At 33.0% G+C, this 26,514-nt stretch overlaps 2 protein-coding genes across 2 annotated transcripts in view; one reads left to right on the forward strand and one right to left on the reverse strand.

Moving 5' to 3' along the window:
• LOC145591482 (myosin-15-like) overlaps positions 1-21,086 on the forward strand; it is a 32,838-nt gene extending 11,752 nt beyond the window's left edge. Inside the window, exons 13-38 of the mRNA XM_081647944.1 lie at positions 355-392; positions 492-618; positions 746-919; positions 1,528-1,659; positions 3,148-3,257; positions 6,675-6,735; positions 8,034-8,211; positions 8,727-8,932; positions 10,583-10,702; positions 12,468-12,566; positions 13,095-13,316; positions 14,308-14,447; positions 15,195-15,306; positions 15,623-15,673; positions 15,758-15,844; positions 15,968-16,138; positions 16,247-16,399; positions 16,814-16,990; positions 17,087-17,218; positions 17,751-17,821; positions 17,899-17,998; positions 18,095-18,151; positions 18,253-18,309; positions 18,450-18,530; positions 18,751-18,833; positions 20,423-21,086. Of these exons, the coding sequence (XP_081504070.1) occupies positions 355-392; positions 492-618; positions 746-919; positions 1,528-1,659; positions 3,148-3,257; positions 6,675-6,735; positions 8,034-8,211; positions 8,727-8,932; positions 10,583-10,702; positions 12,468-12,566; positions 13,095-13,316; positions 14,308-14,447; positions 15,195-15,306; positions 15,623-15,673; positions 15,758-15,844; positions 15,968-16,138; positions 16,247-16,399; positions 16,814-16,990; positions 17,087-17,218; positions 17,751-17,821; positions 17,899-17,998; positions 18,095-18,151; positions 18,253-18,309; positions 18,450-18,530; positions 18,751-18,833; positions 20,423-20,576 (3,093 nt within the window). The 3' untranslated portion in view covers positions 20,577-21,086. The remainder of the gene's footprint in view (positions 1-354; positions 393-491; positions 619-745; positions 920-1,527; positions 1,660-3,147; positions 3,258-6,674; positions 6,736-8,033; positions 8,212-8,726; positions 8,933-10,582; positions 10,703-12,467; positions 12,567-13,094; positions 13,317-14,307; positions 14,448-15,194; positions 15,307-15,622; positions 15,674-15,757; positions 15,845-15,967; positions 16,139-16,246; positions 16,400-16,813; positions 16,991-17,086; positions 17,219-17,750; positions 17,822-17,898; positions 17,999-18,094; positions 18,152-18,252; positions 18,310-18,449; positions 18,531-18,750; positions 18,834-20,422) is intronic.
• Positions 21,087-23,868: 2,782 nt separating this feature from the next.
• On the reverse strand, positions 23,869-26,039 carry LOC145591483 (uncharacterized). Its single transcript, XM_081647946.1, has 2 exons — positions 25,520-26,039; positions 23,869-24,434 (listed from the first exon to the last, which is right to left on the reverse strand). The coding sequence occupies exons 1-2, from the start codon at positions 25,828-25,830 to the stop codon at positions 23,948-23,950; spliced, it is 798 nt and encodes a 265-aa protein (XP_081504072.1). The 5' UTR covers positions 25,831-26,039; the 3' UTR covers positions 23,869-23,947.
• Between the last annotated feature and the right edge of the window lie 475 nt (positions 26,040-26,514).

Raw genomic sequence — 26,514 nt, forward strand, 5'->3', positions numbered from 1 at the left:
TTTTTCTTTTTTAGGAAGGTGTGGGTTTTTTGGTTGTTACATTGTTCCATATTCTTTTGTTGTCCCAATTTATCCTTTATGTAATTTCCTCATAAAGTTATGTAATTCATACTCTGATGTTATGACTTATGAGCTTATCTATAACCTGATATGTTATTTGAAACATCACTTTATGAGCTTTTAGACTAGTTATAAACTTATAATATAAGGGCCTATGCTTTGACCAGGCTTGACGCTGAAGGTTTTGTGTACCATTTTTGGTGATAAAATAATTTTCTGCATAGTACTGATCTGCGTAGTGCATATAGTGTTGCTTCATTTGCTTATGAATTATTGTATGTATCTAATTTGCAGAAACCAATTGGGATAATTGCTCTTATGGATGAAGCTTGGTAAAATTTCGTTTCCTACTTGATTATGGTTATACATTTCTTGAAGGAATTTTGCTCGTTTTTTTTTTGGGGGTCATTTTCCTGGTTCTCAATTTGCAGCATGTTTCCTAAATCAACACATGATACATTTACCACCAAGCTATTCCAAAATTTCCAGTCACACCCAAGGTTGGAGAAGGCAAAGTTCTCACGTACGGATTTTACCGTCTCTCATTATGCTGGCAAGGTATGTCCGTGATTCTATTGTTTATTAATTTTTGTTCTCAAGTTTGTTTTAATCTTTTCAGTCTTGTTCGTATAAACTTTGCTTTAATTTTATATATATATTTTCCTAAATATCTGGCTCTTTGTAGGTTACGTATCAAACTGAAAAATTTATTGACAAAAATCGTGACTATGTGGTTGTGGAGCACTGTCATGTTTTATCCTCCTCAAAGTGTCAATTGATTGCTGGTCTTTTTCCTTCTATATCCGAGGAGACAACACGTTCATCATACAAGTTTTCTTCTGTATCCTCGAGATTTAAGGTATGACATATTAGATCACTTCTCGAATGTTGAGTGTGAATTTGATAATTATGTCCATGTTATCTACAGGAATTTTTTTTCAAAGAAATACTTTATCTATAATTGCTGGAAGGCTTAATGATCATTTTATTGAGTTGGTATTGAATCAGTCAGACTAAACAGTTTTTATTGGTTGCAATCTATATGATTTTCTAAATTACCTGTTGCATAAATGAAAACAAACTTTAGATGTGGCGATTGATTTATAATTTAAATGTCCGGGAAATCAATAAACTGAATTTTAGGTTCAGGGAATCAGGCGGGGAATTAGCTTTTAAGAGTTTTTCTGATGGATCCAGAGGGTGAAAGAAGAGGTCTCTAAATTCTAATGTATAGTTGCTTTGTCTGACTGAAATTTGCTGCCTTGGTAGGTGCAGGAATGTTGTCTTCTAATGCAGTTAATTAATATGTTAATTAAATTGAGCTTTTTTATCTGATTGCCTCTGATTATAGATAAGAGGTTTATGGCATTTTCTTTTATGATTGACACATTTGCATGATGATTTACCTCTATGACCATCCAAATCATTTGTTTTGGCAATCATGTCTTATTTCTCTTTTCTGTGTAGCAACAACTTCAAGCGCTGATGGAGACTTTAAACTGTACGGAACCTCACTATGTCCGTTGTATCAAGCCAAACTCGTTAAATCGACCCAGTATATTTGAGAATCGGAGTATATTACACCAATTGCGCTGTGGGGTGAGTCTCAAGAAGCAACTTACAGCTTTGAATGATATTTTCGATGCAATGCGTACCTAATGTGTATAAATGAGAAATACACTCATGCTGTTATACTCCAATAAACTTGTTTTTTTTTTAAATTTATTTTTATTATATGAAATATATCCTTCAAAGTTTTTAGCTTTTACAACTATTTTGATCTGCCTTGTGCTTTTGGGGAGTTAAGACAACTGCTCCATATTTTTTTCACTTTGTATATTACTTCCTCTGTCCCAATATGAACGCTACCCTTTCTTTTACACGCACATCCCAACTTACTTTCCACATCTCTTTTTGGCCCACTAATATTATAACTGTTTTTTTTTCTTTTTTTTTTTCAATAATTTTTTTATTTTTTATTTTTTTTTTATTGACATTGGCACACCATAATGTTTCGATACCCACCTTCCTTGTGAAACACACTATCTATTTACAAAAGTGGTCCACATGCTATTCCTATGATATAAAATACTTTTCTATAACTATCATAGCTAGTACTCTATTAAAATAACGATAAGTATGCTAACCACAATTTATCTTTTAAAGCTCTGTAAAAGCTGGTGTAGAAGTCAAATGTGGGACTGAGGGAGTAGATTTTCGTTGTCGACTAGTCTTTTTGCTTTGTTTTAAATGATCGCGAACTCCATATCCAATTGATATTCTTATGCTGTCGCACTGTTTCTTTAACAGCTTTAAGAGCTTTAAAGCGTAAGAAAAGCCTTTAAATTCACTGAGAACCTCTCCCTTAAAGCATATTTAAAGAGTGGGATTAGCTAAATTGAATATGCTAATCTAACTGTAAGATAGTCAAAGAAAAGCTCCTGAAATTGTCTTAGGGAATGTTGCTAGAGATATCGAACTACTGCTTAAAGTGAATTTATTTGCATCGTGCCAGAACTCAATTATGGTAGAACACCCCCTCCTTTTATGAGTGAGGAGGAACTGTTGCTGTCAGAATGTCGTTTGGATGGGAAAGAGCTGTCGTAGGAGCAATATAATGGAATATCTTTGTTTATTCTGTTTCGAAATTATGTTGCAGCTCATATTTCACCAAATGTTACAATAGTCGAAAAAAGTAGCATGCTTACTTTGCTTGTAGTTATTTTTTCATCGCATCCGATATTCTGCAAAATATCTGTTTTTACCATGTTTGGCTTTAACTCTGTACTCACATTCGGCTGTCACATCAAGCAAATCAGGCTCCTCAATGTCCTAGAATGGTGACAGTTTTTTTTTTTCTTTTTTTTCTCCCATGGTTAATTTTCCTGTCACTTACTTTTTGATGTCTATGTTTTCAATTAGGGAAAGCTTAGTGGTCACTTACGTTTTGACATCTATGTTTTAAATTAGAGAAAGCTTAGTGTTGCCTCAAAAACTGTGGAACCCCTTAGGTTCCATATTAGGTCTAACTTCACATTCCGCTTGTATATCATGTTTGAAGTGGCTTAATGCATTAATTATATGCAGGGTGTCTTGGAAGCAGTGCGGATAAGTCTTGCTGGTTATCCAACTCGAAGGACTTATGCTGAGTTTGTTGATCGCTTTGGTCTTCTAGTTCCGGAAGTTATGGATGGAAGGTTTGACTATCACTTTATTTTGTTTCCATTCTATTTCTTTCTCAAATTGAATGTGATGAAATCATGCTTTCCATATTTTTTCATAATACTAGTAGGCTAATAGCAAGAGTATGAAATCAGCTGTTTCTTCACTTGATAAGTATTGTCTCATTACCTTTTCATTTATTTTTGTATGTTTATTTTTGTAAGGTGAGCTAATAAAGTTCCTCTGGTTCTCTAATTTGGCATTTTTTTTTCTGTCTGTTGACGATTTTCTTTCTTGAAAGTCCTTATATCTTATGCACACTTTTCTGTAGTTTTTGAGTATTGTTGTTTTATATCATTTAACTGTTTTAAGTACTGAAACCTTAAAGTTTTATACCCTTAACTAAAATTTTTATGTACTTGTACTAATAATGCTAGCATCTTGCTCTTTGATATTTATATTTTCTACCCTGTTATTTATATTCTTGTCTTATATTATTCTACATTGTTTTGCCATTAAGTTTAATTAAAATAAATTGTTCTGTGCTATACTACCTCCAATATTTTTGTTCTACTCAATTGCTGTATATACATAGGTCCAGAAATTTCTTAAAATTCTGAAAGAAGTGGATAAAGTAAGAGAGATGGAGTATAAAGGTCGGTGAGTTTAATAAAAAGGCAGATAAAGTAAGAGAGATTGACTGGAAAGGCGTAAATATTGTGGGGGTAACTGGTGTTAGATAGTAAGGAGCTTTGCTAAAATTTGAATTAGGTAGAAGTGATTAAAACCAAAAAAATTTAAATAAAAAAAATACAAAGATAATATTATGTTTTATTTTCTTATTGATTGTAGTTTAGTTTTTATCTAAAATAATGTATGATTAAACAATCTGTTTAGAGATAAATGGTATTCCTTATGTTTCTTTTTTATTTTGTTATTTCTGTTTTTGCACAATTTTCAATACACAAATTCAAATAAAATTACTCCCTCCGTTTTTTTAAGTATTACACTTTAATCGACACATAATTTTAGGTAATTTTATTGACTTTAATATAATAAGAATTAAGAAGTATGTATGGCAGTTGGCGTATTAAAAAATCATAAGAAAAAATAGTGGGGTTAATATTTATTGTAAATTAAGATATGTGCAAGAAAAAGAAATAATAAAAATGTAGCAGTAGGTTTGGGTGGGGATCATGAGAGGAGAGATGTATAATACTAAAATTTAGTAGTTTGCCTAAAATGGAAGTACAACACTTTAAAAAAACGGCCTCATTTGGTACGGGTAACACTAAAAAAAAAGGAACAAGTTTCTTCAATTATGTATTATAATCATAAAAGGAAGTTTATATTTTGCAACCACATTGAGATGAAGCAAACAAGATCTCACATGAATACAATTTTCATTGTATGTCTATTGAGAGTATTAGGTTCCATTTGCATGATAATCTATAAAGATTCCAAGTAGAATGGTCAAAAAGAAATGGAGGGTACTGATTACGCTAAGTATTACTTCCTCAGTTTTGTTTTTTGTCATACTAGGACTTGCTCTATGCTGTGAATGAATGGTTTGTTAAACATGCTTTCCCCTAATATGTGACAACATTTTTTCGTTTGTGGAATACTAATAATAGAAATCATTAAAATCTTCTAGTCATGTTTGTAACCAACCGCTTCATAACTCGGCCAAAGGGGGAATATTACTCCATGGTAATTCTCAATCAATAAGGTACTTTAAGGACTTGTTTGATTGACAAAATAAAATGGGGAAGTGGAGAATCATGGGAATTGTTAATTTGTATAGTTGTTTGATTTACACAAAAAAGCAAAAATGATGGGAGGAAGGGAGAATTCATGGGAATTTCAACTTCCTACAAAACATAAGACGTAAATTACCAAGGTCTCACTTGGTCAATCAAAATTCCTCGGAATTTCAACTTTCCATTGTCAAAACCAAACAATTTAAGGAAATTTCTAGGAATTATTTCCCATGAATTACAACATCCTAGAGGAATTTAATTTTCATGTCAACCAAACGAGGCATATTAAGGGGCACATTATGTTATATATGGATCATTATTAAGCTTGTCAAGGAGGCAGATGCTAATTAACCTAGGGACTAATACATATCTTAAAATGGTATATTAAACAGGGAATTTATGACAAAAATACGAGTCAATTTGTGTCATTGACTAATTAGTTTTTCTACGTTGGGATATACTTCCTCCATCACAAAATAATTGCATCTTTTTAATGGCACATTTTATAAGGAGGACAGGGGATGTTAGATGACAACTCCATCCTTGACCAACCAACTCACCACAAAATAGGCTGCCAGCCCTTCGTAAATAGTGATCCCCCACCATCTTATACAACATCTAACCACCATTACAATTCCAGCTCAATCTGCTCTACTACACTCATTAACTCAACCCAGCCACTATTACCTTTAAACTGCTGCTGTGACCTTTCTTTTTTGGGTTAAAAGGTGGACATTTACATGTAGCAACTGAGACGATTCCTTGTCCATAAATCTTTTTGACAACTTCTCCCCCTTAATCGAATGGCTCAGATCTGATATTGAAACGGATTGAATGTGCGGAATTCGAAATCAAAGGAATTGAATTATGAAGGAATTCGAGGAAGTTTGAAGTTCATGGCGGCGGCTTGTTGGTGCTTTGAGGTGAAGGGGAGTTGGTGTTATTGACGTTGCTTTTGGCGTGACCAGGGGGCGCAATGGCAGGGCTGAAGGTGGTGGTTGGAAGTAGTGACGTTGCTTTTGGCGTGAAGGGGGCTGGCGGTAGTGGCAGTTTTTTTTACAGTGCTGGAGGTGGTGTTGATGCTTTCTGGGGTGAAAGGGGGCTGGTGGTAGTGTAGCTGGGGACTGGGGTGAGGGGGGCTGGTGGTGATGTCGGTGGCAGCCATGGAAAAGGGGAATGGAGAGGTGAAGAGAGTTAAATGTAAAGAGGGGAGTGGAAGGTTAGGTAATCAAACTAGGAAGTGCAACTTGGTCTCATGACTCTTATCATTAAAATTATACTAACAAGTAATGGTGCAACTATTCACTAATGAAGTTTCCGAAGAAGTAATGTGGTGTGATTTGATTGAAATGGAGGAAGTGTAATAATTCTGAAACATAGCTGCAGGGCTTTGTTTACAATTATAATATTAATGGTTATGGTGTGCTTCGGCTCTGCTTATAGGGGTTCTGACCTGCTGTTGTTTTTCTTAAGCACTACTATAAACATGTAGAATGAGAAACTAGAAATAATTTTAGTATGATGGTTCATAGATATCATTAAAAAATTATTGTAACTTGATTTTTGAATATGAAGTAAGTGTTCTATTTTGTTTCACTTTTCCCATTTTATTTTAAAATACTTGGTATTCACAATTTAGAGATGTAATTTATGCTGTTACTCTGTTGATGTATCTCCTTTAATGTGCTGCAGCTATGATGAAAAGACCATATCCCTCAAAATCCTTCAGAAATTGAAGCTTGAAAATTTCCAAGTAAGTTCTTGTGTGTCTATAGTTATAGATATGTAACTTGGCAATTTATTTCACATATTACGTATCCAATAACATTTGAAGTTTGTTAATTTGTGTTATATTTTATACTTTCAGGTAAATTGTATGCTGTTTAATCAGCATCTAGCTTTGTAATATGTTCTAGCATATATGTTAATGTATTTGCAGGATGTTTTGCCATTGTATCATGTTGGTGCATAGGACTTGTGTTTGTCGAAAACTGTTAAATGCTCTTACAAAACATGAATTCATAATTTTGCCGTGCTCTTTTCTTGAAGTTTATACTTCTTATAACTATATCACGTTATAAGAATGGTTGGCATATATTGCAACTTCATACGTAAGAGTAAAAAAATGTTGAAAAGGTGGACCTTAGAAAGAGGTTGATAAATGTTATGTATCAGATTTCACTCAATTCTAATTAAGCTAATTGCATATAATTTAGAAGGTAAAAGCTTGAGTATTAATTGATTAGGAATTGGATTACAAACTAAGAGGGATAAGTATAGCTTTAGGCTATATATCTCAAGGTAGCTTGAGGCTACTAATCTCACAAGAGTTCACTCAATTTTCTGGATGTCTTTCTTGTTACACATACTACAATACTTATACTCTAGACTCTAATGGTCAAGGCTGACTAAGGGAGAATACATGTGACTTCTTTACTAATTTAGAAAACCCTAAGTAGACATTGCTGAAGCTGGTTGCTTTTCTTCCTTCATTTCCTCATAATTGAATTTGTCTTGTTGCATAGAAATGCTTGCTGCTGTCATCCTTTGTTGTTGACCCTTGTTGCTCCCTTTTTTGCGCCTTGTGTACACCAACAAAGGTTGGCTTGGGCTATAGATCCGATCCATAACAATAAAGTAGCAAAGAAAGTGTGGAAAGGTGTAAATTTTATGGGGTAAGATGTAAGGAGTTGCCAAAAATGGAATAAAGGAGTAATGAGTAGAAAAGGCTGACTTCCACAAAAGTGAGTTGGTAAAAAATGGAGGTAGTATATGTTTTCAATTATTTTGTTAATAATATTTAATATTTATGGAAAATCAATTTTAAATTTTGGAACCAAATATCTTCTACTTTTCTGAATACCAGACTCAAAAACTTTGGTATTTTTGGTTCTGTTAAAAGTATTATGAAACATCGTTGATCTCCATTTCTTTATCCTTTTTCTCTCTTGTTCTCACAGGTTTTGTTAAATGATTTATTTTCTTTTCTGTTTGCTTAGGATGCATGGTTTTCCGTATTTACCCCATGATCTCTGTCTGTTTTCTTGACAGCTGGGGAAGTCAAAAGTTTTTCTTCGAGCAGGTCAGATTGGTGTACTAGATGCTCGAAGGACTGAGGTCTTAGATTCTGCTGCCAGGCTTGTACAGGGTCGTTTTAAAATGTACATAGCACACAAAGATTTCATTTCCACTCGAGCTGCCGCATTATCTGTCCAAGCATATTGCAGAGGTTATATAATATCTTTACTTGTGCTCCGTTAGCTTGATGCTTTAAATACAATTGACCACATTACTTTTGACGATGAAAGTTCTGGCCTTAAATAATTGTTGGTTGTTTGGTTTATGGAAATGAATAGTTTTACAATTTGTGCCTCTTACAAGACACCTTATATGATTTATGACTAAATTAATGTTGACTCCTGAAATATTTAAAGAATTTTAACTGTTTTATGATTAAATTAATGTTTGCTCCTGAAGTATTGATAGCCTTTGAAATCATATTAGTGTGCACTGAACTTTCTTAGGTTTATTAGCTTTAAAATGTAATCTCTGTTTAATGCTTTGTATCATATGCTTTATTGTTTCACTGTGGCATATGGTCATCTATTCATCTGTTTCTATTATTTAATTAATTTGTACATTACCCTTTGTTATTCTACTCAAGCTTAATTGGGGATTATATGTGATGCATCTTTTGATAACGTCTCACTTGGCTTTTGTACTCACCTTTTGATGTATCTGTAGGCTGTCTTGTGAGAAGAATGTATGCTGAAAAACGGGAGACACTTGCTGCTATCTATTTGCAGAAATATGTGCGTGGCTGGCTATCAAGAATCGCCTACTTACAGCTGTACAGCTCGGCTATCGTGCTTCAATCTTGCATACGTGGGCTTTCAGCTCGACAAAGATTTATGTTAGGGAAGGAACATAGAGCTGCAATCCTCATTCAGGTCAGCATCTTTCAAATCATGGTCTGTCTGTTATAAATTGTTGTTCTCTCTGCATCAAGAACTCTATTAATTCACATTATATGCCTGTTAGAGATGTTTAATAATTTGCATTTGTTTGCTAAGACCTCCTTCCTCGGCAAAATTTTTCTTTTTTTTTTGGTATTAGATCAGTAATTCAGAGCAGTACATGCTAATAGGCTACTATCTTAAATCTTAATCAAAGTCTTACTTAACTCGTCTTCCTAGTGGCTAGTGTAACCAATTTTCTTTGTTAATGTCTGTTTATATACAGAACTTGAATTTCCTTGCTCCTGAACAAAATGAGGCCTTAATTTTAAATTGCTACCTAACTCATCCGTGTTCACATATCTGATTATCCATGCAATTCCTGTGATTATTCATATTTGTGAATTTATTATTGTTACTTCGCTAAGTTGCATGATTAATGAATGCTATCTCAAGTATACAAACTGTGATAGGGACTACTTAGCTTCTACGCAAGGTACTGATTTGGTAAATTTCTGTGAGTTCGGGAAAAGGCATATGATGCTTATGATGAAGCATTGATTCCAATTGTCAAATAACGAGAAAAAAAGGATACCTGAAAATAAAAATCATCTGCAGGAGTTTGTGTCTCCTTTAGTGTTGGTTGACCTAGATGTTTTTGGGTGGTCGGATTACTGAGCACCATAAGCCTAGATTTAGCCCTTTTAAAGACAGCACCTGAATGAGATAGATGCTGGAGTCCTTGTGATTAATGGCGACGATGATGAAAGAAGAAAGGCTATTGTGGAGGAGCACTGTGATAGATGAGTTGGGAAAGCTTGGGTGATTCGAGGATCATAAGGTTTTGTTAATCTACCAACTACAAACTAAACATCTAAACATAGAGAATGGAAGTAATTGTCATTTTTACTTCCCAACTCCAAACGAATGGCCCCTTAGATGATCCATATTTGATATCATCTTCAATTCTTACCTTTTCCTTCACTCCATATGAATGGCCCCTTGATGATCCATCGAGTGGTAGATTTGTCTTTCTGTTATGGCCTCACATTGTGGGTAAAATTATTCTGATTATCGATGTTTTAATCGACAACATGCTTTGCTATCTAAAAGGCATTGCTGGCAGATTTTTGTGCGAATTTCCTGTAATGGGTTTGTCATACATTAGATTTATAGTAGTCATAGTAACTCTTGAATATTATTCCCTCCCTTTCATATTGTCTTATTGTTTACGTTATGTAAATTAATTACAGATCTGGTAGCTACCTAATTGACTTGTTATATTTCATTGGTGCTTTTTAGTGACAAATTGGTAATTTATTTGCATTGTGAATGTATAGTGGGCTTAGCGGTAGATATGGTTTTAAATAGCTGGTATAGTGAATGTTGTGGAACAGAGGGAGTAGTATTCTTCTTAACTTATATGGAACATGTGGTCAATGCTTAATATGTTCTGGAGTTGGGGGATATATGTTTCTATATGTTTCTTTTACCTTGGAAAAAGAGGTGATACTTAAAGGTGAATGAGCAGTGTAAAAGCTTCATTTTTTGAATTTGTTATGGATTTAATTTCTGTTTTGTCTGTATATTCGACTGTGTTACTGAAACAGCATTCTTTTGTGTGTCTATATATCTGTTCTTTAGGCGCGATGGAGAATGTTCAAGGTCCGATCAGCTTTCTGTCAACATCAGAAATCAATTGTTGTAGTACAGAGTCTTTGGAGGCGTAAAATGGCAAGGCATATGCTTAGAAGGCTCAAGCAAGTATGTCTAACTGTTTTTCAGGTGTTGTTTGACAATTTTATCGTTCAATTTCTCTTCCGTGTCTTTTGCACTGCAACCCAATCAACGTTACTAGAATTTTACGTAAAAATAACCTCATAATCATCAACAGCCAGAAAGGTGTATTGGACAGTGCCTTTATTTTATTTATTTGGTTTTGATCTCATGTGGTTACGTTTTCCTTTTTACCTTGGTCATGTATGAACTAGGTGTGCTGATGATGGTGAATTAGTGGGTGAAGGATTCTCAGCATAATTGGGGAAGATTTTCAATTTTTTTTTTCATTTTCATACTAAAGTTTGAAGTTGAGTGATATGAGGGGGCTGGTTTTCTGTTGATGGTTGAAGTCCTTAGGGTCTTTAAAGCTCTATGGGAATTTCTATTCTATAAGCGTTAGGATTCAGGTTATGTAAATGTTTATTATTAAAAATTCTATGGTGGATTGTATGATCTCTACCTACATCAATTAGGGGAGAATTTTCTGAGTAGAATTGACTTTGGTGAAAAGGGTAGATGATTCTGAGGAAGAATGGGTATTGGTATGGTTGTGATGTTCCTCTCAAGAAGGAAATGGCTTTTAGGGTGATCGGTAGTTGGTACAGTAATAAATAAATGAATGAGATGCGGTAGCCGGACTCTTTCTCCCTATAAATTTTTTTACAAGTATTGTAACTGAGAGCACATTGCTGTTGTAGTGGATTCTTTGGTGAAGTAGCAACCTCAAAGTATTTCTCCCTCACTGTAATAGCTTGTCTACTGTTTGTTATACTCTTTTTTTAAAAGGAGTTCATTGTACTCTTATTATTGCTTGGTGGGGAGTGGGACAATTGCCTTGATTCTTTTAAATATAAAGGAAACCCTCTTGTGTGGGAGTAGGGCTGAGTATAAACTTGTTTGACATAGTTAATCTTTTGTTTTGTTGCTTTGTCAACTTAGTATTCGTCAAGCTTCTTTTTCAGTTGTCTTGTTAGAGATACCTATGATATTCCTAACTCGCAGCATTCTTTTATGGCTACCTTAATTAGAAAGACTATTGTTTCAAAGTGGGTTTTGAATTGGGTCAAAGCCTCACATGGTTGCTAATATGCTATTAGCAAAAAACTTGATACTGTAATTCTTTTCTATTTTAGCTAATGGAGATATGGGAAACCACATTGTTGTGCTGTGGTACAGCGTTTTTTTTTTTTTTTTTTTTTTTTTTTTTTTTGTATCGGAAGATTGGAAGTTGTAGGGTACGTTTTATTTTGTGAAACAGTAAAAGCTGCTGGGGTTAAGTGTCTTCATTGATAGGCTTACACTGTCGGCTCTGTTGGGGTGGCTCTTTTGGATGTAGGTTTAATGCTTGATTGGACATTGGAGATCTTATATGTCGTATTACTTTAGTTTGGTGTACTTCTGGATTCATTTTCTTGTGTCTCACTTTCTTTTTTTTCTTTTCCTTGTCTAACTACGTTTTCTTATCTTAAGAAAATAATTTGGAAAGTTAGGTTGGTGGGGGAAGGGGCAAAGGAGACGTTGATTAATATGACGATATATATATATATATATATATATATATATATATATATATATATATATATATATATATATATATATATATATAGGCTAAGATTTTGTGGGATAGAGGGTGTAAATGATGTTACTATTGGTCAATTTTAATTGCAGGTGAGGAATAATTTCTTTGATTAGCATTTAGATATCCATTTTACCTGTATAAACAAGTTAAATCTAACTGTTAATTTTTCAGGAGGCCAATGAAGCTGGTGCCTTGCGCAAGGCAAAGACTAAACTTGAAAAGCAACTTGAAGATCTTACCCTGAGGTTGCATTTGGAGAAGAGACTACGGGTATTGCATTCTCAACTATATACTGCTTCTCTTCTTATCAAACACTGGCACCTTCAAATTCATACAGTTGAGCATGATTCTTGGAAATTAATTTCATTGATGGGCCAATGGGGACATGGTGAGGGTTTCATTGTGTGGCTTGATTTGTGCCTAGTTTTGTTGGCTTTTTCTGTTTTTCTCTTTTCGGTGCCTATTTTTGCTTCTCAGCATCTCAGGATCACACACCTGTTTTTATTTGTTTATTTATTTTAAGTCATTTTGCTTTTTAATTTAAACGTATCTGTAGCAATATCTAGGAAAACTATTTCATAGCATTGGTGTTGAATTTGCAGAGTTCTTAGGTGGCTTTTACATACCAAAATGATTATTGTATCCTTTTTAATCAATGGTGTCCGTTGATAGTAAATAGTGTCAATGTTGGAGGAATATTTGTAGTTTGTATATATTGCTCGTTTGTAACCGTGTGTGTCAGAGGAATGTTTGTTCATAATGGCCATTTGTAACCAAATCAAATTACCCAAAATACAGGTTTCAGTTGAAGAGGCAAAGGTGGCTGAAATAACAAAACAGCAGAGGGTTATAGAAGCTTTAAATCTTGAGTTAGAGGAAGCTAAGTCACAGACCGTTAAACAGGGTAGTAAAAATGCGCAGCGTCAAAGTGACTTGGAATTTTCAATGAAAGAAAAATATGAGCTGCAAAAGCAACTTCAGGACATGGAAGATTTCAAGAAGGAAAATGCAATTTTGCGGGTCAGTATCTTTGTTGCATATATCTGATGAATAATACAGCACTATGATAGTGAAATGTCAAAAAGACAAAATTATTTTGGGTGATGTAAATAAAGCTATCTTGGATGCAAATGTTCATTAAATTGCCTATTATTTATCTAGCACTTTTTGCATTCTTTAAAAAGAGCAAAGCACTTTCAACACATTATGTGGGGGTATAGTAGTACACAGCTGTGGAGGACGTGGCCCATAAATGCCTCTTTAACGTCTGGGTCATCTATTAAAAGTAGCTCTACACAATAGCTGCGCTTAAAATGGTTTTTTGTTTTTATTTTTTTATTTATTTTTATTTATTTATTAATACCACCAGGCACACCTTAAGACCTCTCAAATAATGGGTAGTACTGTAGTAAATCAAGTTCACCTAAGAGATTTTTCTTTATAGAAATGATGCATGTATTGTAAAACATTCCAAGCGTAATACTCATATATATCATGAATTGAGAAATGATCAAGTATTTCCTTACTATACCCAAACTATTGTTTCAAACTTTCTGGTAATATCTAAAAAAAAAATTTAACATTCCTAATAGAATAGGAGCTAAAAAAACCAAGAGTATAATTTTCTCTAATTTGTATAATGTGATAAGAGGTCCCATGTTATTTTTGTGAGCAAGAGGTGAGTAAAACAGTAGGTTCTTGGATGAGGGAAGAAGTGAGTAGACCAAAGACATTGCAGATGGTTTTTTTTTAATTTATTATTATTTTTTTAATTTATTAATTTTTTTTTATATTTTCATTACTTTCTTAAAATATTTCATGTTTATTTCTTTTGGAACTTATGTTAGAAAAACTTAATAGTTGTGAATAATGCGTTTTACCTTTTTGTACACAGGCATGCCTCCGTAATTCTAAACATTACATGTTTGCCTTTCATTGCCTTTAATTTTTAATTATATCATCTTAGTTTCAAGTACCTGTTGTTAAATATTATGATTTAAACATTTTGCAGAGCTCTTTTGAAAATTTGGAAAAGAAGAATTTATTATTGGAGACTCAGCTGGCTAGTGCTCAGAAAGAGAATAGTCATACAATGCAAAAGTTGCGTGATGTTGAACAAAAGTGTGAACAACTGCAACAAAACTTGCGAAGGTCCATATTGTGACTTTGGTATTTGAAAGTATACTATTGAGATGCTTTACATATCTTGGTTGCATAGCATATCGTTTACAAATTCAGTTTTGTTTTAACCCTTCTTGCTATATTTAATTATATATACAATATATTAAAACTGTAGGCAGAAAGCTATTAAATCAGACTATTTGTTTGTTAGTTGTTAGTCTCAACATCAAATGTTCCCCCCCCCCCCCCTTCTTCTGTTAAATAACATTATGATTTATGAAACTGGCAAAAACGGAACATGTTATGAAAATTATAAAACAGAGGTAGTTTTTTGTTTTGTTAAAGAAATAGTTCCGGGAACAATATGAAAATTATCTGGCACACTAAATCATCTTGTTAGCATTTTATATATTTATGTTGTTTGTTATTGATTATTTAAAGATCTGGATGCTTATTTATTTGCGCATCAATTTTTTTTAGTTGACGAGATTGAAGAAAGACTATATGATTAAGTTTGTTTAGTATCTTTGGAATTTTGGTAAATGATGCCTAGCCGCCTCTGAATACAATACATTTTTATATTAAATTGATTTTTCCTCTTGTCTTTTATTAAAGCTTCCCAAATCTCGTTTGGTGGGTAGTGGTGGTACCTTGTCGGCTGCTGTATTGGTTTATTACTCTCTCACCCACTTAATTCAGGCTTCTTTCTGTTTGGTATCATGTACTCTATATTGTTTTAATTAGTGCTGACAAATACAATGAATTTCTCTGCTGTAGTATGGAGGACAAGGTGTCAAATTTGGAGAATGAAAATCTTGTGTTGCGGCAAAAAGCACTGAACATGTCCCCGAAGAGAAATCGACCAGGTTTTGTGAAATCCTTTTCTGATGTAAGTATAGGCTCTCAGCTTTTTATGCATTTTAAAATGTTTAACATTGTATTCGGAAAAATCATATTTCTAGTTGTGTTGTGTAAGCAAAACCGAATTATGGAACTTTTGTTTCAGGTCTACTACTATCGTTTGCACAGTATACTCAACAATATTTTGAAAGTTTGCACTAAATTATCGTTTTTGTGTATAATTGTATTGTGGCGACCATACCATTTTTCAGCTGTTTGTCCCCTTCATGCTGCTTTCATATACTGTCTTGTAGATTTTACATGCTTTATGTTGAGATGTTTTCGCCACTTTGTTGTTTCCCCAGATGTACTCAAGTGCATTGAGTCTTCCATATCAGGAAAAGAAACCCATCTATGTAAGTTCTACTGTAGCTGCCTTTTCAATTTGAAGCTTTCTGATATAGGTACATGTGTTTATGCTTAAGGGTTGATTTGAACAGGAGACACCCCCACCAACAAAACATATTTCAGTTACTCAAGGACTATCAGAATCACGTTGGTCAAAACAAACTGTTGAAAAGCACCAGGTTGATGTTAGTCATGATTAAAGTTTTTGTTTTCCACGAGTGAACATTTCATAGCCAAAGTGGTAAAGCAGAACATATTCTTCTAATCATGTTAGTGCTTTAAATTACTGTCTTGTTTTGCAGGAAAATTATGAATTCCTCTCGAAATGCATCAAAGAAAATATGGGATTTCAAGATAATAAACCTGTGGCTGCTTGTGTCATCTATAAATGTCTTCTTCACTGGCACGCCTTTGAATCAGAGAGGACAACCATATTTGACCATATTATTGAGGGCATCAATAATGCCTTGAAGGTAATATTTCTGGGATTTGTCTCATCTTTTACCTAATTCTAGATGATACCTGAAATTGGTTTTCTCTGCATGTTGTTGATTGATTCCTCTTTCACATAATGCTTTCAGGTTGGGGATGAGAATGACACATTACCCTATTGGCTATCTAATGTATCTGCACTTTTATGCATCCTTCAGAGGTGTTTAAGGTCAAATAGTTTCTTGAATTCAGCTTCCAATCGAGCTGCTGGATCTGCTGGTATAAGTGGAAGGTTTGCACAAGTAAGTGCATTGTTGGTAACTAGTTTTTTAATGACTTTTTTAAATGAATCTTTTGTGACTCAACTTTTCCTATTCAATGCTGTTCCCAGATAGGTATGTGGGAAAAAATATGCTACAAAGGGAATTTACTTTCTGTACTTTTCAAATTTGAGGCATCTATCTGGAAAGAATTATTGTTTTTCAAGTTTGTGGGATGTTTATTTAGAATGGGAGTTGCAGATCCCTTCCATTTATTGAGCCTGTTCATGAAAGCCTTAAGATCATATTAGGAGGGAAACTATGATTTATCCTATATAGAATTTGAATAGGCACATTATTTGAATACGAAGAGGATAATTAGAATTATGAATAATACGAAGTAATAGTTATCTATATTCAAGTTTCTTGTATTTATGCTCAATTTTTATATGATAGGGTATGAAGACTCCCCTGAAGCTTATTGGGTTTGATGATGGTGTATCGCACATTGAAGCAAGATATCCAGCAATCCTGTTTAAGCAACAGTTGACTGCGTCTGTTGAGAAGATATTTGGCTTGATTCGTGATAATTTGAAGAAAGAAATATCTCCTTTGTTAGGAGTTTGCATACATGTGTGTATATGCCCCTCTGTAGTTGTGGTCCTAAGACAGCATATAAGTCTTCTTTATTGATTGTTGATTGGTAATTTACTGAAGTATTTTTTGTAGGCTCCAAAAACTGCACGAGGTGGAAAGTCATCCAGATCACCTGGTGGTGTACCACAGCAGCTGACGAATAATCAATGGGATAGCATCATCCAATTCTTGGATTCCCTCATGAGTCATTTACATAAAAATCATGTATGTGGAGATTGTTGTCCTTATCCTTATTGCTAATATCCCTCATGATTCATTTACATAAAAATCAACTTTATGCTGTTTAAAATGGAATAAGACTGACATCAATGACATTCCCAATGCATAATTGATAATTGAAGAGAGATGATGCATGTCCCTCTATTATCTTTTTAGTTGACACAATTTTTACTTTTGGCACTTTTCACAATAGTTACTTTGACTTCTATTGGCGGTTTATTCTTAAAAAAACAAAAGTCATGTGGGGTCTTCTTAGATTCATAGTTTCATTATTTTAATGTCTATTTTCCAATTGTAAAACTATTATATTTTTTGCTTATACATAATTAAGATATTAATACATGAAGTTGTGTGTTGGATACCATGTCTAAAAGAAATGTGTCAACTAAAATGAAATGGAGGAAGAGTGCATGCACGTGCATGTGTGTTTGCGTGTGTGTCTGTGTGTGTGTGTGTGGGGGGGGGGGAGATGCAATCGTCTGCTAAATGTTTATGCTGATCTTGGAACTTGTTTTAGGTACCCTCCTTTTTTATCCGCAAGCTCATTACCCAGGTTTTCTCTTTTATCAACATTAATCTCTTCAATAGGTACGTACTTTTATAGGTTTGTCTTTGGCTGTTACAGACGTAGTTCTGCTTTTTATGCTAAAGAAAATGTTTTGCAGTCTACTACTGCGACGTGAATGCTGCACTTTTTCGAATGGTGAATATGTAAAATCTGGTTTGGCTGAACTAGAGAAATGGATTGCAAGTGTGACAGATGAGGTAAAGGCCCCCTTTTGGCTCTTCCTTTCAATTTTTGATCTTTACTTAATAGAGTGGTTATGTCATACTGAAACTTCTTTACTGATGGTATTGTAGTTTGCTGGGACAGCCTGGCATGAGCTTAACTATATCAGACAAGCTGTTGGTTTCCTGGTATGTTTTGTGTAGTAGTAGCAGTATGTTTTTGTTTTGCATCTGGATCTATTAAGATTTCTAATGTATTGACTTGTGGAATACTCATTAATAATCTTTAGGTGATACATCAAAAGAGGAAGAAGTCTTTGGAAGAGATTAAGCATGATTTATGCCCAGTATGATCCTTTACCCTTTTAGACTTATATTCAGATCTTTTCCTCTTATAGTTTTATTTTCCGTTTTTAACCGGGTCTTGCTTCACTATTCATTTTGACATTGGATTTTGGTGGAAAAATATTTGTTTACCCTTTTTCAGGCCTTAACTGTAAGACAAATCTATAGAATAGGCACTATGTACTGGGATGATAAATATGGCACCCAAAGTGTTTCCAATGAGGTTAGCTGCATTCCTGGTTCTTTCTGTTTAAATGATACTGCCCATGTTTTGGCTACAACAAATGGATTAATATTGTAAATGTTATATCATCTGACTTGTTGCCTGGCATGTTGTCTAAAGATTTTCTTTTGAAAATGTACATGAGCTTGGCAATAGTTTTGTGTACCGAATATGTAAAACTAAAGTATTGTGGGCTTATTAAATTGGCTTTGGCTGTCAGGTGGTGGCTCAAATGAGGGAGATGTTGAATAAAGATAACCAGAATCTAGCCACAAACTCATTCTTGCTGGATGATGATTTAAGGTATATGCGTTTGTTGCAGTTTAATTCACTCTGAACGTTGTTATAGTTGAGCTGCTGGAGTGCTGGGTATATTATGTCCCAGTTGAACCCCCCCCCCCCCCCCCCCCCCCCCTCTCTTATGATCTAACAAATTAAACTGTCATATCTTTTTATGTCATTCATTGAAGCCTGGTCCTTCCTTCGGTGACTTCAATATGATCACCAAAAACATTATCCATTCTAAGCTTCTTCAATTGGCTAGCTACATAGGTTGAACAGTAACACACCACAATGCCAATTTCTGTCACTGAAAATACAATTCTTTTATACTACCATTCCAAATCAATTAATATCCTGACTTTCATACTGGGAAAAGAGAAATGATAAATTGTAAGGGGATCCAGTTCATAAAAGTGTGAAAATAATATTGAGATAAACGTATGTGAATAGTTAGCCAATTTAATTGGGACAAATTGTAGTAACAGGAACAATGCACCACTTATGTGGGTGCTTTAACCTTCGGGATGAGAAACTTTAAGATGGATTAATGTACCACTCTTGTGAGAGGAGGAACTTTTTTACGTTGTAGGGTCTCACATGTATGGCCCTGTAGGAGATGATCCGAATAAATATTTTATGATTAAGGGGATATAGCAAAACTCAATTAAAATAGATGAAAACGGAAAGTGAGTAGAGCTTGGGATAACTGAGGCACTACTCCCGCAATCCTAAATAATCTTCCCATTTTGAATCGAGTCACTATATTGTTAGACATCGATTTGGCTTTTGGTCTTCAAGGGTGAAGGCCAAGTGCCTTAAGTTGTTCTGTAGGCTACCACCTATAGGCGATTCCTGTACCAAGTCTTTGAACAAGGACTTGTTCTCTTCACCTGAAACAAGGAGATTTAGGCTGATTTTATTAAGGTTTGGTCTGATCTGAATTTTTCTGATTTGATTTGATCTAATCTGATCAATGATTTGACTAAACTTTGACCGCATTTTAATTTTAATACTAATCTATATAAAAAAAAAAAAAAAAAAAAAAAAAAAAAAAAAAAAAAAACATTATCAAAATAGATCTTGTTAGATTCATCTCATTATAAACTTTTAAAATATGTAATTTTCATAATTTTTTTTAAGACGCAATTAACGATATTTAGCAATAAGTAAATGATAATTAAAAGTGCTGATCTAATCTGAATGTTTTTGGTCTGGTTTGATCTGATATGAATTTATTAAGGAATAAGTAATAAGTATCTGAAACAAGTTGAATAGAACAGTCCTAACTCTGGAAGCATTGACTGCAAATTTAGAGTTTACTAAAGCACTCTCTTTCTGATCATTAAACCCTTGATGAATTTCATAGTGTAAGGTCGGCCCTATTATACCTTTGTTAATCCAAAATTCCAAATGCATAAACTTTCTGGCATCATAGTATTGAATTAACAGTAAATCAACCTTACAGTAAACCATAAGTCGCATACCATATTGAATTAACCGAAATCTTTTTGGCATTATGATTAACTTCTTGTGAACTTCCTTGCTGATCTGATATGAAATTATGTATTGCTGCCGATTGACCTTGTGTTTATTTCTGATTTCTTCTGCAGCATACCCTTTTCTACCGAAGATATATCAAAAGCCATCCCAGCTACAGATCCAATGGATGTCAAAATCCCAGCCTGCCTATCAAATGTTCCTGCTGCTAAGTTCTTACTCGATGGTACTACAGAAACTTGTTTGACACCTCTTGCTGCTGTTTGAGTCAACAGCGTTACTTTCAGAGGTATGATCTAGCTCTGTATGCAGAGCTCACGATACCTATTCTTGTACAACTTTGTACATGGAAGACAACAGGGAAGACACTTATTCTGGATAAATCATAACAAGATAATGGTACATCATTGGCAAATCCTTTCTTCTGTGATCTCCCATAGCAAAGTCCTATTTGGTAAAGAGGAAAAGGGTTTGCAGGTTTGGGCGAAGTAAATATGTGTTGGGAATTGTCAATATTGTGAGGTTTATTTCAGTTCTACATCGTGAAAATTAAGGTTGACCGTAGTTTTTATCATGGCTGGCCTTATAAATGATGTAATATCTAGTGTTCATACATCAGATCTGTAATTTACTTGTCATTTGTCTGTACATATACGTAGGTATTGCAGTGGCATTACTTTGTAGAAGAATAGGTGTATGATTCTAATGTAAATATTGGCATATTCAATATCAGGGAAATCCGGATAAGCTTGGTGCTAATGAAGCTTCATTTCAGCTCCTGATGAATATAAGGCATTATTAAACCTCACTAGCTTGTATCAAATAGGATCTTACTCGCATTCTTTCATTTATACCATTTTTTGGTCTCTGAACTTGTAACTTGTTCAGTAAAACACCTGTTTGTCCACATAATCTACTGTGATAAAAATTCTAGAAGCTGACAACTAAGGTTGATGATGCTTTGTTAGCATTATTTGAAATTGTTTTGTACCAAAAATCTATCTGTTCTCGGTTCTTCGTTCACTAGCTTGTTTGAAATAAGTCATTTGATAAAAAAAATCTGGTTTCTCCATCTGAGGGGAAATTTTTGTTAGCATTTTATCTAACATTTAGCATATGCTTTTCATCTAATTTAACCTTATTACCAGTACAATTGCTACGATTGTGTTTGATTTGATTTAACGCGAATAGGTTGAGTTTAGTTTAACTAAAAGAAGTGTGGAACACAAGAGATTATCAGTTCAAACATGAATAACCTATTTTTTGGTTCGATTTGGCTACCAAAAAATGTGAAAAAGAATACATTTGGTTTCTTCTTTTATCAAGTAACCTTTATAAATTACTAAAATAGTTAATTTGTAGGATAAATATACAAGATAAGAAGACATTTGATACTAGATAAGCCACTAAGTGCCTGTTCTCATTGATTGAAATGAGATGAGCTGAGCTGAACTGAACTGAAGTGAACTTATTAGAGCTGAATTGAACTGAACTTATTAATTAGTGATTTTTAACTACTAATTAATGATCTTTGATTATTTTTTATTATTATATATATGTGTATATACAAATATACATATTAAAATATTTAAGAAAAATATACTATATAATTAAAATATTTATGAAAAATATACTATATAATTAAAATATTTATGAAAAATATATTAAAAACATGGAATCCCAAAACATTTTAAAAACATATACTATATAATTAAAAAAATAAAATATTAAAATGACAAAAGAACACAAAACACTTTTTAAAAAATTCTCAAAATGAAAAAAAAATATAAATAAATAAAAAACAACAAAGAGTTGGACCGGTCTTATTTAAAAACTAACTTGATCCTATTTTTACTCCTAACTCGTCAAATAATGAAATATGGTATAATAGTCATTAAATGAAATATGGTATAACCGTATAATAATAACTCCTATCTCGTCAAATAATGAAATATGGTATAATAGTCATTAAGTGAAATATAGTTTAACCGTATAATAGTCATTATTATTATTATTATTGTTGTTTTATTGTTGTTGTTGTTGTTATTATTATTATTATTATTATTATTATTATTATTATTATTATTATTATTATTATTATTATTATTATTATTATTGTCATTGTTGTAATGTAAGCTTAATAGTATGAAATTTGGCTTTATATCATTAGATATGAACTGAACTGAACTAAACTAAACTAAACTGAACTTAATAGAGCTAAAATTAACTGAACTGAACTAAACTAAACTGAACTTAATAGAGCTGAAATTAACTAAACTGAATTGAACTAAATTAATCTAATGAGAACGGGCCCCAAATAGGAAAGTAGCCTAAAAAGCACTTTACTTGTCTGATGTCGTGTTAGGTTCACATTTCAATCCTTGAGGCAACTTGTTATAGAACTATTCTAGTATGAGTCCATCAATTTAGTTTATCTATGCATAGCAAGAATAGTTAACTTGATGAACTTTGTGATCTTCACCTTCAAGTCTTTGATTATATAGGTAAAAAGTCCATATACACCTGGATGTATGCATGTAACATGGCATATGTTTGTTCTAGTAACATGCAAAATGATTGTCATGATGTGACGCTTGGTATGAAAAATACGGAGTATGGATTAAGGAGATAATGGTGAGATAAGGATAAGAAATTATTGTAAGAGAGAAGGATGATATGATTAAATATTCTTCCCTGTTTGATATGAGTTGGGAATAAGAAAGCAACAAGTAGCAAAGTAACTAAAACCTAACGTTCCTCGTTTATGATTTGCTTTTTAAGTATATCTAATTGGTAATTTAGAATATATGGACTTTGATTGAACAAGATCGGGCCAACCCTAAATAAAGTAAAAGTTCTCCCAACAATTATTGTAAGTCTGAATTTGAAATCTCTATTTAAAGTGTGTTTTATTCACTCTATTTTCACTTATCTAAACTTATTTTATCTAAACTTATTAGACTTTTAAACTAATTTGAACTTGGAGGCTCATCAAAATTTTATTATCCTAAACTTATATATTGTAAATAGAATTAGACCAATTACCTTGTCATCTGATTGAAACAATTATTTGCCCTTATTCAAAAAAAAAAAAAAAAAAAAAAAAAACAATTATTTGCCCCCAACATTATTTTGGTAAGATATGCCCATAAAAATGTCTATGATAATTGCTCTCACGTCTCAACTCCATATCATCTTGTAATACTTGCTTCATGTCTTAAAAGTTGTAACAATTTGAGTTTTAGCACAATCTTCACACTTTTTTCATTATATATTATATGATATGGTGATTTATAATTAAAGAGCTTATCAAAACTTCAAAGTATTGATAGTTGAAATATGCATTATAATCAAGCATTAAAATACAAGCATCTCAAGCACTATATAATATGATTTCAAATTTTGAACGGTTAATCAGGTTGATAGAACTTGAACTAGTTCTACAAGTAGTAATCCTAGAATTAGATAATTTGTCAAATATTTAACCCTTTATCAAGCTAAATAAGCACTTTCAAGTTTCAACAGATGATTTTGCCTCGAATACTAATACTATTGTGCATAAAAGTCAACATGCAGGTTGAACACTGCCTACTATATATGATTGTTAATAGTCATTAACAAAAGCCTACATTTATCTGTCAAGATACTTCATCATGTTTATTCCTTTTACCAATTAAAGGTGAAGATAAGTTAGAGTTCACAACACTAGCACTAACAGCACAATGCTGCAAATCAGCAAGGGAAAACGACCGCCAAGGCGCAGGAGGCAGAGGAGATAACGGTGAGGAGGGGGAAGTGTTTCTCGCCTCGCTCCTCCCATTCGTTTCAGTAACGGGACCATCTTCATTGGCATGAGATTCACAATTTTTCATAGCAACTGCAATTGCTAGTGTGCTTCGGCTAGAGTTGGTTGGTCTTTTCGCTATGCCACCTCCAAACCCGGAACCTCCTTTCAACAACGATGTCCTGCCATTGTCACAGAGAAGATTATATGCAAGAAGGTTTTTACGTTTCCGTGAGTAAGCATTCTCTGGTTTCGTAATCTCTTTGATAGACGTACAAGCTGCATCGCCTAAACTTGCAAATGACTTCGATTTACCATTGTAGAAATTGGATATTCCTCTCCTGCAAAATTGGAAAAATAATTTCAAACATGTTAAGAGAATATTCAAAGAATATATACCATTCAACAACAGGCAACGTTATTTAAAACAAAAAAGAACAAAACACATCAAATTTGAGCAATAATAGAGCCTAAAATGAGGCATTGAAAGTTCTTTTCCTCAAAAATAATATTCTTTGATGACCTTTTCTTAAAAAGGCATCATTCCTTCAAGCATTTTGATGGATGCTCTTCAAATTAGTAGTGACCATTTAGACCATAAATGGTCAGAATCAATGGATTAAAGAATACCCAATATGAAAATTTACTAAATCTCTTCGCCGCCGTCGAATCAGAATCATTTAGAAGGATTCCTAGTAATTTTCATTTTCAAATGCACAAAAAAGAATCAAAATCAAGGACATTATCACTTCAAAGATCTCAATTTGATTGTGAATTCCCAGTCCAAATTCTGGGGTATAGATTGAACAACTTAGTACCTTCTTACTAAACATCAATTAATTGAACATGTAATAAAGTTGTCACCTTTATTTTGACTATTGTTATCAAATTGGTAAAATTTCTGCCATTCACAACCACAAAATCAACTATCAGTTCATCTTGTTCTAAATCAGCAAAATTCTAACTTCAACCAACAAAATTAGTAACCCTTCAATTCTATCAAAATTTAACTCCAATTTCACAAAATTAACACTCAAATTTTCTAATTAAACCTAACAAAATCTAAAAAAATTTAACACGACAATTAAAACAATTCAGCCCCATTTCAGATTCAGACCAGCAACCAAATTAAGAACTAATTGGAAAATATAAAAGGACAAAACTCATCAAGACAATCAATCAAACCAAACAAATCTAACAAAATCAAATCAAAGCAAATCACAAAAATTTATCTTTAATTCCAAAATACCCAGGAAAAAAAAAATCAGTTCAAATTTTACAGGACAAACTTCATTCAATACAATAAATTAATTAAAAAATGAAAAAAAATACTGTAATAAACAAGCGAGATCAAATTTTTAACAAAACCCCAAATCAAAAAAAAAATCAAAATCAACCAAAAAAATCAAAAATTTAAGAAAAAAACCTGATGGGTAAAGCTTGTTCTAAAGCATCAACAGCAGAATCAAACGAAGTATTATTTAATTTACTTTCAACTTCATTTTCTTCATCAATTTCTTCATCATCACTATTCATTCCAATCGAAGAAGATGAAGAACTGCATGGATCTGAATACCCATTTTCTCTCTCCTCCTCTTTCACAACCACCCTTATCGCCGTCCGATCGCCGGAATCTAAAATCGACGGCAGATTATACGGCGGAGACATTTTGTTATTCCGCCGTAAATACCCACTTGAAATCTGTTCAACCCGATTATTACCCAGAGCAATTGACATGATTTTTTTGGATAATTTATAGATAATAATGAAATAATAATTAAAATAATTTTGGAAAATATAATAAAGTTGGGATTTTTTATTATATTTTGGAGGAAATGTTGAAGAAGAAGAGTAAAGAAGAAAAGTTTACTAACATAATTTTATTTTTAAGAGAGAGAAAGAGAAAGAGAGGAGAAATGTGGGATAATTTGAGGATAAAGATAGGGTGTGAGATAAAAATCCAAAAGATTTATGTAAAAGAAAATAAAAATGGTAGAAATGAATATTAATTGCAATCTATATTATAATTTAAGAGTCATTTTTTCAACTTTTAACCACAACACTCTAATTTGTGAATGGAGCAATTCTATGCATTCTACTTTTTTTTTTTTTTTTTTTTTTTTTTTAAATTTTTATTTTTTGTTTAATGATAACTTCCTCTCGAACTTCCATTACTTTAACCATATCACTTCAACTTCTCTTATTTCTTTTAACCACAACACTCTAATTTGTGAATGGAGCAATTCTATGCATTCTACTTTTTTTTTTTTTTTTTTTTTTTAAAAATTTTTATTTTTTGTTTAATGATAACTTCCTCTCGAACTTCCATTACTTTAACCATATCACTTCAACTTCTCTTATTTTTATATTTTTTAAGAAAAAAAAAACAATAACAGTATAACTTCCGCATAATTCCTTTTC

The sequence above is a fragment of the Chenopodium album genome, chromosome 18, assembly GCF_948465745.1.
Source record: "Chenopodium album chromosome 18, dcCheAlbu1.1, whole genome shotgun sequence".
NCBI lineage: Eukaryota > Viridiplantae > Streptophyta > Magnoliopsida > Caryophyllales > Amaranthaceae > Chenopodium > Chenopodium album.